Raw genomic sequence first — 13,325 nt, 5'->3', positions numbered from 1 at the left:
TCTACTTCTTTCAGAACTCAGATCAGGGTCTCCTCGTTGATCCTTGAGTCCTTCCAACACAAAAGGGCTCATCCCACCAACGTATTCCCTCCACCCTTTTTTTAAAGCCAGAACTTGATTGATTCTGATAATGCCCACGTGATAAAACTGCAGATTCAATTTAATTCTTTAACAATGAGTCTTTCTTACTCAGCAGCTTATTCATCTTTTGAAAAAGGGCCTTATATACTCTACCTCATACCTTTGATACATCATATGAGACTCAGCATTCCCCAAACAACTCTACTCTTCCTCTCTCGAAAGTAGAGACAGAAGCTTGAATTTTACCTCAAAAATGGTGTTATGTTACATTTATTGAGTAACCATCATCCTTTGTCATGCCAGACTGCCACAGGGTTCCATCTGAGCTGTGGCTTGGAAGTTCCCTGGGGATTCTGGCAGATCATCCATTAGTACCTGTATCCGGTGATATTGAAACTTCTTACCTTTCTGTTGTTTTCATGAGAACAAATCAGGAATCACTAGCTTTGCAACATCTCATTTCAGATGCTCTCATTCACATTTATGGGATGAGTAATTTTCAGTTCTTGAATACAAGAAAGTTCAATTTATGTAAATTTGTTATGAAACACTTTCAACACTAATGTAATCATTCTTTGTAATGTTCTCTTTCAGCTGAATTTTATTCTCTTTCTGAATACAGTTAGAGTTCTGGCTACCAAAATTTGGGAGACCAATGCAATTGGGTGTGACACCAGAAAGCAATACAGGTAATTCCAGGACAGGTGTCCATCAAAAAATTTTGTTTACTATTTAAAGAAACAGATACCGATTAATTGGAAATGTCTCTAAAAGGTTAAATTTGTGAATGTGTATTTTTTTTATTTAGTTCAGTGTGATTTATCTGAAAAGTAAACATATTTTTATGAAAATATAACCCCAAACCTTCACAATGTGCTTAAATTCTAGGTATGTTTATTTGAATCTGTTCTTAGCAGATTGAGATTTTTCCCATAAACCATTTGATCCCACAGAAAGTCTCTTGTTGATAATTTTGGCAGACAATTTTATCTGCACTCTAAAAAAATATGTCATAACTTAAAATCAAGAAAGTGGATTTACTATATAGTCCTCAATCTTTCCATGAAATGGGTACCTACCAAATGTAAATTTTTTAGAACTTTCAAATGTGCTGATGGAGTGGTGTATTGTTCAATCTTTGATAAAGAAAAGGGCAAACTGAATGTTTGAGGTCATTATCAAAATATTTAAAGGTGTGTCCATTCTACCAATGATCATTTCAGATATTCTGACTAAGCGTGGCCTTTATCCAACTGGACACATATAGTCATCAGGTGGATGTGGGTCAGTCTTTATAATCCCCAATGCAGGTAACTCTTTCTGCCTCTCGTTGTGAAATGCTGTCTGAGATACAGAAAGGAGGAGTGTTCTCTAAATCCTTTGTTGAATCATTCTCCTCCACTGTTTGGGCAGCTTTTACTATCTGGTAGAAAAGGCTACAGATATGGGCTAGAGTCTAGATACTAAGCACAATATGAACAAAGTGTCAGCTGCTAGCTTGATTATTTTCAGTGTGCTTCAAGTGCTAGCATTATAAAATAAGTTGTGTGTACGAGTTTACAGCTAAGAGCCTATGTTATACTACTATTTGTCTAATCTCGCAACCGTCAGTGATGACAAACGCCAAAAGGTGATAGAACAATGAAAGGTGTAAATAGACTTTTGTTCTTCCCCATAAAACGAAAAAGCACAATGGTGTTTGAAATCTACTTATTTCTGGAGTTCGGAATGGTGTAAAACTTGCAGCTTTAGTAGAAAGTTGCCTGAGAGATTTGAGAAACTGAAGAAACAAAAGGTGACTTATCTTAAAAAGAGAAAGAGAGCATAACAGTCTTTTCAGTTCATCCATGGGGGATTAGCTCTCTGGGAACAACGGAAGAGAATCTTTCATTAGGATTGAAATCCTTTACTATTCAGAATTCCGAAGAAAGTTTAGTCTCGTGGACAGAAGCTTATTAAGTTTGTAGTGATCAGTTAGAACAGGTCTTGAGTTACAGGGGAGCCCTGGTGGTACAGCGGTTAAGAGCTCAGCTGCTAACCAAATGGTCTGCAGTCTGAATCCACCAGCTGCTCCTTAGAAACCCTATGGGGCAGTTCTACCCTGTCCTATAGGGTCACTATGAGTTGGCATCGACTTGATGGCAATGGGTTTTGGGTTTAGAGTAATAGGAGTCAGGGAAGATATTTTTCAGCCAAATTTTTTTTTTCATAGCTGAAACATATTTAATATTTTTAATAATGTCCAACGTTAAACTACCAAGCTCACACGATTATTGGTAGAATTCAGTTTGTGTGTGTGTGTATGTGTGTGGGTGGATGTTTGGACTGAGGGCCTATTTTCTTGCTGGCTTTTGGCCAGATGCCACCCTCAGCTCCTTGCCATGTAGGCCTCTCAATGGGGCAGCTCACAACTTGGCAGCTTGCTTCATCAAACCCAGCAAGGGAGACATTCCATCACCTTTGCCAAAATCTATTAGTTAGAAGAAAGTCCCAGGTACTGCCCATACTCAAGGGCAGAGGATTAACAAGGGCATGAATACCAGAGACTGGAATCACTGGTGCCCATTTTAGAGTCAACCCATCACATTGGCAAAGTGCTGATTCCTCCAACTACACAGGGAAATGTTTATAAAGAGACAAGGGAAACAAACAAAACTACACACACACACAACTACACAAAAATGATCTCTAGGCAATTTGAGTTAGAGTGCTTGACATCTAAAGAATATTCAGAGAAGGCAAGAAGAATTTAGGGATTGACTACACCCAGTAACAATAACAGCTCATGAGAAAATACAAAATGTCTCAGGAAATAAGCATAATCAATGATAAATGGGGATTCAAGAGTAGGAAGAAAGAAACTAGGCAGTAATTGATTCTAAAAACAAACAAAACAGGAAAATGCTGCTTGTAAAAGTAAAGGCAATTAGCATGGATGAAGGCATTTATGCTTTTAAGGATCAAATATAGAAGTTATAAGATTTAGGAGAGGAAAAATCATTAACAACTTTATGAAAATAATATCCTTTGAGTGAGAAGAATGGAAATGAGATTAGAGAGAAATTTTCTCACTTGCATTGAGTAGAGTCCTACTTATGGCAACTGCATGTTTGTCAGAGTACAACTGTGCTCTGTAGGGTTTTTAATGGCTGATTTTTTGGAAGTAGATTGCCATGCTTTTCTTCTGAGGCACCCTTTGGGTGGACTTGAACAACCAGCTTTTCTGTTAGCAGCTGAGGGCATTAACTACTTGTACCACTCAGGCACTCTAGAGAGAACTGTTGTTGTTAGGTGCCGTCATGTCATTTTCAACTCATAGCGACTCCATGTGACACAGCGGAACTGCCCTGTAGGGTTTTCCTGACTGTAATCTTTATGGAAGCAGATCGCCAGGTCTTTCTCCTGTGGCACTGCTGGGTGAGTTGAACTTCCAACGTTTAGGTTAGCAGCCAAGTGCTGAGAAGTAAGAATAAACTACGTGATTTAATATAAAGGTGACTGGAAATGACCAATGATAGGATCCAAAGAGACAGGAAAAGCCAACCCTTGTTAGCTCTGTTAAGCTTTATTTGTTCCAGCAAGCTCTGTCTTTACTCTTTTGTTGTTAGGTGCCCTTGAGGTATTTCTTACTCATAGTGATCCCATGCGACAGAGTAGAACTGCTCCGTAGGGTTTTCTTGGCAGTAATCTTTATGGCGAAGGAGCCCTGGTGGTACAGTGGTTAAACAATGGGGTACTAACTGAAAGGTTGGCTGTTTGAAACCACATGGAAGAAAGATGTGGCAGTCTGCTTCCATAAAGATTTGTAGTCTTCAAAACCCTATGGGCCTTTCTAGCCTGTCCTATAGGGTTGTTATGAGTTGGAATCGACTCACTGGCAGTGAGTTTTTTAATCTTTAGGGTCTCTGATGTTTAGGCCTTTTTCCCCCGGTAGAGCCATTAGGTGGTTAGCAGCCAATCACCTAACTGTTATGCCACCAGAGCTCCTTTCAGGGTGCTCTAGTTGATTTCTAAAGAGGGTTTGCCATTCTCTTTCAGGAAACTCGCCAAATCCACGCTGGTGCTGGTCCTGGTCTTCGGTGTGCATTACATCGTGTTCGTGTGCCTACCCCACTCCTTCCCTGGGCTAGGCTGGGAGATCCGCATGCACTGTGAGCTCTTCTTCAACTCCTTCCAGGTAAACAGTGCCCTCTACTAACTTGCTCTTATATTTTGCTTTTTCTCTTGCAACTTCTTTCTCCACCACGCATTCAGTTTTGTGGATCATAATAAAGTATGGATAACAATGCAAAGAATGGGAATTCCAGAACACTTAATTATACTCATGCAGAACCTGTACATAGATCAAGAGCCAGCGGTTGGAACAGAACAAGGGAATACTGCTTGGTTTAAAATCAGGAAAGTTGTGCATCAGGGTTGTATCCTTTCACCATACCTGTATGCTGAGCAAATAATCTGAGAAGCTGGACTGTATGAAGAAGAATGGGGCATAAGGACTGGAGGAAGACTAATTAACAACCTTCCATATGCAGATGACACAACCTTGCTTGCTGAAAGTGAAGAGGACTTGAAGCACTTGCTGATGAAGATCAAAGACTTTGTCTCAAGTACTTTGGATGTGTTATTAGGACAGAGCAGGCCCTGGAGAAGGACATTATACTTGGTAAGGTAGATGGTCAGCAAAAGAGAGGAAGACCCTTGATAAAATGGATTGACACAGTGACTGCAACAATGGACTCAAACATAACAACAATTGTGAGAATGGCACAGGACTGGGCAGTGTTTCATTCTGTTGTGCATAGGGTCGCTATGAATCAGACAGCACCTTTCTTGGGCTGGGTTCTCTATAGAGAAGCAAAACCAGTAAAAGGTATAAATATATATATAGAGAGATTTATATCAAGAAAACAGGTCACGTGATTGTAGAGGCTGGAACGTACCAAGTCCGTGAATCAGGATAGAGGCCTCTCCCAATTCACGCAGCCACAGAAGCTGACGAACCTAAGATTGGCAGGTCGGAGAGCAGGACACCCGCTTACAGGCTGTGAAGGTCGACGAATCCCAAGATGGGCAGGCAAGACCGCAAGGTTTCTCCTGATTCACATAGCTGCAGGGGCTGGTGAACCCAAGATCAGCAGGTCGGGGAGCAGGACTCTTGGCTTGCAGGTTGTGAAGATCAATGAATCCCCAGATCGACAGGTGAGCTACTAGCTCACGTCCCAAGAACCAGAGGTCAGATGACACGAGGCAGCTGCTGAATCCAGAACAAGCCAAAAACCTTGGCAAGGTAAGCAGGAAGGAAATAGGCAGTAGAGGATGGAGAGATGAAGGCTGAGGGGGCGGTGAGCTGCCACAGGCCCTGCCCCCGCCGGTACCACTCAGAAGAGTCTATCATGGGGGTGATCACATATCAAATTTCAACAGGGAAGTGATCACAATATTATACAATTGCCAAAATGCTGAAAATCATGGCCCAGCCAAGTTGACACATAATCTTAACCATCACAGCACCTAACAACAACAACCTCTTTCTCTGCCCCTCTCTCTGGCTTTGATGCTCCAGGGCCTAAGGGCCCTGGAAGGACAATATTGTTTGGCACCTCTACAGAGGTCAGGTTAATCCCCTGACTACAGCTCACAAACAAGCCTGGGTAGTGAGACAGGAATGCCTATTGTTGTAAAATACATGACATTTTCTGTGTGTGTGGAAAATAAATGAAAGTGAAAGAAGGGGAAGGCAGGGAAGAGAGGAAAAGGAAAGGAAGAAAAAAAGACAGAGAGGTTGCTTTCATGCTTTATATCTCATTTCTCACCTGGATTGCTACAGGCACCTTCTATCTCTTCTTCCTGCTTAGTCACTTGCTGCCACCCCCTGCCACCTTAGGTCTAGTCTCTACACAAGAGTCTGAAGAATCTTAAAAATACGAATTTGATCATGGCAGTTACCTGCCAAAAATATCCAGGGGCTTTCCAACACACTCAGAATAAATTCCAAACGCTGTTATCCAATTTATGCCCTCATCTCACCCCATACTTTCTGTTGCCCACTAAATTCTAGACCCACAAGCGGACTTTCTGTTACTCAAAGATGCTAAAGTTCTGCCTCAGGGGCTCGCAGCTGCTGGTCCTTCTGCCTGGAATGCTCCTCTCCCTGATGTACACATCGCTGGTTTCTTCTTTGTCATTCAAACCAGCCCAAATGTCACCTCCTCAGACAATGTTTGAATGGCCAAGTTCCCCATCTAATATCACCATCGTTCTCTTTCATATCACTTATTTTAAATATCTACATAGCCCTTATCATCTTACATCTTTCCTGTGTCAGTATCTGTTTTTGTTTTATCTGCCTTTCTTTCCTTCTAGAATGTAAGCACCATAAGGATAGGGACCTTGTCTTTTGTGTTTTCATTGATTATCCTTGTAACTCTGAACAGCTCCTAGTGTACTGTTCCTCTCAGTAAGTATTTTTGAATGAATAATAAAAATGTTTCTTTGTGTTCCCACCGTATAATACTCTATGATGTTTCCAGCATCCACAGTTTATAAATATCTCTTACTAACTGTCACGGATTGAATTATGTCCCACAAAAAATGTGTGTATCAATTTGGCTGGGCCATGATTTCCAGTATTGTGTGGTTGTCCTCCATTCTGTGATTGTAATTTTATGTTAAAGAGGATTAAGATGGAATTGTAACACCCTTACCCAGTCATGTCCCTGATCCACCTTTTATCTCTCAAGAGATAAAAAGGGAAGGGAAGCTAGCAGAGAGTTGGGGACCTCATACCACCAAGAAAGCAGTGCCTGGAGCAGAGTGCATCCTTTGGACTCAGGGTTCCTGCAGAGAAGCTCCTAGTCTGGGGAAACATTGATGAGAAGGCCAACAGAGAGAGAATGTGTTTCCCTTGGAGCTGACGCCCTAAATTTGGACTTTTAGCCTACTTTAACTGTGAGGAGGAAACCCTGGTGGCGTAGTGGTTAGAAGCTATGGTGTGCTACAACTGCTAACCAAAAGGTTGGCAGTGCGAATCCCCCAGGTGCTCCTTGGAAAAACTATGGGGCAGTTCTACTCTGTCCTATAGGGTCACTATGAGTTGAAATTGACTCGATGGCAAGGTTTTTTTTTTACTGTGAGGAAATAAATTTCTCTTTGTTAAACCATCCCCTTGTGGTATTTCTGTTAGAGCAGCACTAGATGACTAAGACACTAACCAACCAGGGGATATTACATGATCCTTGAGTGGCGACATAAAGGAAACTAATATAATAGAAATCAGCTTTTTGTGTATCTTAGAGTTTTATGCAGTTACTCGTTTGGTTCAGCCAACACTACGGGAAGATATCAAATGCATTTAATATAAATATAAAGATTTGAAAACTTTAGGAGAGAATAATTTTTTGAAGGAATAATGAAAAAACAGTTTTCAACTTATATATTTAGTTACAAGACATTTTCATGCTGTGAGCTTTATGAATTGTCAGCTGGGCTAACGTTCTGCTTTCGTGTTCTTTAGGGTTTCTTTGTGTCTATCATCTACTGCTACTGCAATGGAGAGGTAGGTCTGAAGGAAACCCAGACATCCCACAGATTGGGCTCTGAGAAAAGCTTATAAATGGCCATCACAGTGTGACCTAAATCTCTTGAGAATCTCTAGGAGTTACAGGACAGAATAGGTGGGAGAAAGGAGATTCTTTAATCATAGATTATTTTGAGAAAGCAAGAATTAATGTAAATTGACTAAGGTCCTCATTGTCTAGAACTTTCAAATGTCAGCTAACTCGCAAACCCCTGTTCCAAAACAACTTGTTGGAATACAAAGTGATACTTGGAAGGACAGTGAACTTCATATCCCAATTAATACTTAAAACTTGTAATCAATTTCCAGGAACTCAAGTGTAAGTTTTCTTGGCCTAAATCCATTAGCACATTTTGATGTGGTATTTTTTAAACCCAAGGTGTCATGCACAGCCCCACTTATCTGCCATTGGGGCCATGTGTGTTGCTATGGTGCTGAACAGCTTTCAGCAGAACTTACAGACTAAGATGGACTAGGAGGAAAGGCCTGGTGATCTACTTCTGAAAATCAGCCTGTAAAAACCATATAGATCACAGTGGTCCCCTCTGAAACCATCGTGGGGTTGCTGCAGGACTGGGCAACATTTTGTTCCATTGTGCATAGTGTGTCCGTGAGTTGGGGGTAGATCCAGGATAGCTAACAACAGCAGGAGCAGACATCCTTGCAACAAGGTTTCAAGATTTCCCTTATTATTTCTAAAACACTCTACTCTTTTGTGGTTTAGGTTCAGTCTGAGATGAAGAAGATGTGGAGTAAATGGGATCTATCCATTGACTGGAAAAGGGCGCCCCCATGTGGGAGCCGCAGGTACGGCTCAGTGCTCACCACCATGACTCACAGCACCAGCAGCCAGTCACAGAGGGCGGCCAGCACTCACATGGTGCTCATCTCCGGCAAAGTGGCCAAGACTGTCAGCAGACAGCCCGACAGCCTTGTGACTTTACCTGGCTACGTCTGGAGTAACTCAGAGCAGGAGTGCCTGCCACCCTCGATCCATGAGGAGGCCCAGGAAGGTAATGGAAACCAGGGAGATGATATTCCAATGAAGGAGTCTTCCAGGCCATTGGACTTTAGCCCGGATGCTGAAGGAAGCAAAGGAGAAATGGAGGATGCTCTCTGAATCACCATCTGTGATTTCACGGGTGGTCGGTCTGGTTATATAAAAGAAGCTTGGCCCACATTCCTGTGCTTGAGCCCTTGGGCTGTAAATTCAGAGTTAAAGTGTTACTTAAAAGTCTTCAGGCTTTGCAAATTGGCTCCTATAAATACTAAACTCACAAAAGGAGAGGTGTCAGTGGAGTAGTTTAATTATCTTATTTTGACATCAAATCTCTCCCAAACTTATTTGTGGATACTTGCTATGTGATTGTTCATTTTCCTGCAAGTTTTGAAAAGACAAGTTTCCTTTGATTAGATCTAGCTTTCTCTCACAAACACCACCCTCAATATGATAGAGATAATTTATTGTGTGTCATTTTCCTTTTAAGGAATTAATACTATCTTTTTATTTTTCTCACTTAAATGTACAAAGATGGTGCAGGACCAGGTAACGTTTTGTTCTGTTATACGTAAGTTCTCAGTGAGTTGGAGCTGACTCAAAGGCGACTCATAACAACAGCAATCATTGCATTTATTTTGCAATGCGAAGGAGCAATTAGGGTCTGAAAAATGTATGTTGAAAGGTTAAAGATCTAAGAAGAAATACACATTGGAAAATAAGTTGGCTGACCTTTGATAAAATAAAAATTTATGACAATGAAAATTGTTTCTTTCTGGGAATAAAGAGAATTACTCAAAAAAGAATATTGCACACATATCCCTCCTTTTGAATGTCCCCTCTGTGACCAGACAGACCTCAGGTCTTCCCTCTCTTCTGTAAATCGTGACATGCTGCAAGTTTTTCAATCAGTGGGCTTGTGTTATAAACTGATTTTCCTTATGATCACTTGTATTGATAGTAAATCACACCCCATCTATGTCCTTTTCGTCTTTGTTCTATTACTGTGTTGCAAATGGCATGTGAGATAAATTAAAGGTTTGTTTTAAAAGTATATTTTAGGTGACTTTCTTCAAGTTTCTTTCAGTATCTCATTTTATTTTTCAGAACTAATTAAACTTACCCTATCTCCATTTTTTTTTTATCTCCAAATCTACAAACATCAGAATTTAGCTTCTGTACTTTTTTTGAATTTGAAATATCAGTAGGTTGCAGTAGTGAAAACAGTTTTTGGAATGCAGGCCACACACCAGGCATCCTGATAGGTGTTGACAAACAATTAGCTCACCTAACCTTCACTACAAAGGATGGACCGAGCCCTATCACTGTCACTCTTTTTACAGGTGACAGTGTGGCTTGCAGGGATGGATAACTTGCCCAAAGTTGCATAGCTAGTTGTTGACAGAGCTTGGATTCAATGCAGCTCCACTGTCTTCAAGCCCCATGTTCCTAACTATACTGTCACCAATAGGTGTGTAGCTTTTTAACCAATCCAAAAGAAAAAAAACTCTGAATTGTTTCTGTTTTAGGGATTCATATTGTAGTAGGTTTTAACCTATGATCCTCATGAAGTTTCCACTTTAGTGGAGAAGACAGACACACATGGGAAATGAAAAACATCATAGAGCAATATATTTCCAGGTAAAATAACACAGGTCATCTGTCTCTCAATTTGTTTAATATTTTAACCAATATGCAAATAGCACCACGATGAATAAGGTGCTCTGATGTCTACATACCCTCTTGAAAAAGATAATGCTTTCCTCCCATACTCTTTCCTTCCTTTTCCCTCTGTGCCGTGGTGTAGGTCATTTCCTTCCCTTCCTGTTTATGAAAGTGCTGTTGTGCATATTTCATTTATTTGATTCTCTTCCTCATTATCAATCCCCATGCTGCCTCCACATTTGGAAAGATTCATCATGGGCTGAGCCAGAGATTAAGTTCAATTCCATTGCTAATTTGCTTCATGGTTTTATGAAATCACTTTATTTCCTTTATAGTTCAATTTCTCCATCCTTAAAATGCAGATATTTGTCTACCTCACAGAAATGTTCTGATTGTTAAAGAAATCATATATTGAAAGTATTTTGTAACATAAAAATTCGATACAAATACTTGGATTAGGTTGTTGCTACATCGTTGTTTAATGTTAAATCTTATTTTGCCCCATTATGTTATAAAAGTCAGATTGGTCATTGCAATACAATAAGGAATTGTTAAAATGGATATATTTAGGAAATACAGAAAATATCCAGAGTTCTTGCTTTCTAAGTCAACCTCAAAATATAAGACGAAGCCACCACTTCTTTATAGGTTTAAGCAGGAAAGGTGCAGGTATGTATTTTTTAAAATAACCTTCAAACCATATGAGAACAAGCTAGAAAAGGCTAAATAGAAGCAAGGAAATCAGTTGGGAGACCACTGCAAGGATACATGTGAGATGCAATGAGAGTCTACATTATACAAGGGCAGTGGAAATAGAGAAAAGAAGATATTTAAGAGGTAGAAAGCAGGCAGGAGGACCAATGAGCCAATCTGGTCATTCTTACTTTGGACATGTTGAATTTGAGATGCCTTCAGAAACTTCTCATGGTTCCATCTAGTAGGCAACCGATGTGCTGGAGCTCAGGAGAGAGGTGGGTGCTGCTAGTATTTTGGCTCAAGCTCCTTTGGAAGGTGGTATTATCTGCAGATTGTTCTTTTGAGATCAGAATTTACAAAAGCACTGATCTTTAATGATCCATAGCCGAGATCATGTTATCTTGTTCATTATAATTGCTTTCGGAGATGCATTAATCTTGTTCTTTAGGGGGCTATAAATGTTGTAAGCAAAACCTGCAGAGAAACCCTCATAAAGGGAAGAAATATTTGGCCTGTGTAGTTCTGTTATGATCGCTTGAAAATTTTTTATTTTGGAAGAAAATCATGTATTCCTGTACCCCTGTATCTTCATGTTATCTATCTGCTGATATCCATGAGAAAAAAAAAAAAATCAAAACTCATACAGTGAGTAGACCTGAAAGTAGAACTAAAATATTTAAATTGTTCTTTCACCTTATTTGATAATGAGCAAACATGAAGTTTTCACCACCTGACCATAAAAAGTATGAAAAGGTTCATACATTTGATACATGTTGATTGTGGCTAAACCAAACCCCTGACTGTGGTGAATAGACCACCTTTTGGCAAAAAGAACAGCTGCAACACAAACAAGAATTCTTCCTTCAATAGGTTACGCTCACCTTCTCCACACAGTTTCGGTAAGCTACCATTTTGACTAAATTACCAGCTGAGTCCTGATTAACTCTTGCGAGACAAATTTGCTAACTGAGGCTCACTGAGTATGAAAAGTATGATTCAGAAACTATATTTATTTCAGATGAAATACATCTACTAAAGCAATCTTGAATTACTGGTGCTCACTACATGTGATATATCTGGGAATGTCCCTTATTTTTGAAATAACCACATGCCAGACATTTATTTTCTGATAAAATGTCTGTGACTGCAGCTGTCAGAATAAATAAGTTTTTAAAAACTGTTTTCTTGTGACAAATATATGTGGCAGAATACCAGTTGAGATGTTTCAACAAATGGATGCAGCTCTAGAAGTACTCACTTGTCTATGACAAGAATTTGGAAGCTACCTGACCAACTGACAGGAGGAGATCTATATTTATGCCTATTTCCAAGAAAGGTGATCCCACTGAATGCGGAAATTAGTGAACAATATCATTAATATCACCCACAAGTAAAATTTTGCTGAAGATCATTCAAAAATAGCTGCAGCAGTATATAAACAGGGAAACTTCAGAAATTGAAGCCAGATTCAGAAGAGGATGTGAAACCAGTGATATCACTGCTGATGTCAGATGGATCCTGGCTGAAAGCAGCGAATACCAGAAAGACCTTTACCTGTGTTTTATTGACTATGCAAATTGACTATAGATAACATTGTGAAGAATGGGAATTCCAGAACATGTGCTCATGAGGAGCCTGCACATAGATCGAGAGGCAGTTGTTCAAACAGAGCAAGGGGATACTACGTGATTTAAAGTCAGGAAAGGTGTGCATCAGGGTTTTGTCCTTTCACCATACTTATTCAATCTGTATGCTGAGCAAATAATCTGAAAAGCTGGACTATGTGAAGAAGAACACGGCATCAGAATTGGAGGAAGACTCATTAACAACCTGTGTTATGCAGATGACACAACCTTGCTTGCTGAAAGTGAAGAGGATTTGAAGCACTTACTAATGAAGATCAAAGACCACAGCCTTCAGTATGGATTACACCTCCACACAAAGAAAACAAAAATCCCCACAACTGGACCAATGAGCAACATCAAGATAAATGGGGAAAAGACTGAAGTTGTCAAGGATTTCATTTTAGTTGAATCCCCAATCAATATCCATGGAAGCAGCAGTCAAGAAATCAAAAGATGGATTGCATTGGGCAAATCTGCTGCAAAGGACCTCTTTAAAGTATTAAAAAGCAAAGATGCCACCTTGAAGACTAAAGTGTACCTGATGCAAGTCATGGTGTTTGCAATCTCCTCCTATGCATGTGAAATCTGGACAATGAATAAAGAAGACCAAAGAAGAAATGACACCTTTGAATTGTGGTTTTGGAGAAGAATATGGAATATCCCATGGACCACCAACAGAATGAAC

The 13,325-nt window shown here is 40.0% G+C and overlaps 1 protein-coding gene across 1 annotated transcript in view; it reads left to right on the top strand.

Annotated features, from left to right (window-relative positions):
- PTH2R (parathyroid hormone 2 receptor) overlaps window positions 1–9,895 on the top strand; it is an 85,008-nt gene extending 75,113 nt beyond the window's left edge. Inside the window, exons 10-13 of the mRNA XM_003405919.4 lie at window positions 676–770; window positions 4,120–4,258; window positions 7,595–7,636; window positions 8,382–9,895. Of these exons, the coding sequence (XP_003405967.1) occupies window positions 676–770; window positions 4,120–4,258; window positions 7,595–7,636; window positions 8,382–8,777 (672 nt within the window). The 3' untranslated portion in view covers window positions 8,778–9,895. The remainder of the gene's footprint in view (window positions 1–675; window positions 771–4,119; window positions 4,259–7,594; window positions 7,637–8,381) is intronic.
- The last annotated feature ends 3,430 nt before the right edge of the window (window positions 9,896–13,325 follow it).

The sequence above is a fragment of the Loxodonta africana genome, chromosome 6 (genome assembly GCF_030014295.1).
Source record: "Loxodonta africana isolate mLoxAfr1 chromosome 6, mLoxAfr1.hap2, whole genome shotgun sequence".
Lineage (NCBI taxonomy): Eukaryota > Metazoa > Chordata > Mammalia > Proboscidea > Elephantidae > Loxodonta > Loxodonta africana.
This window is presented reverse-complemented; position numbering and strand designations above follow the sequence as displayed.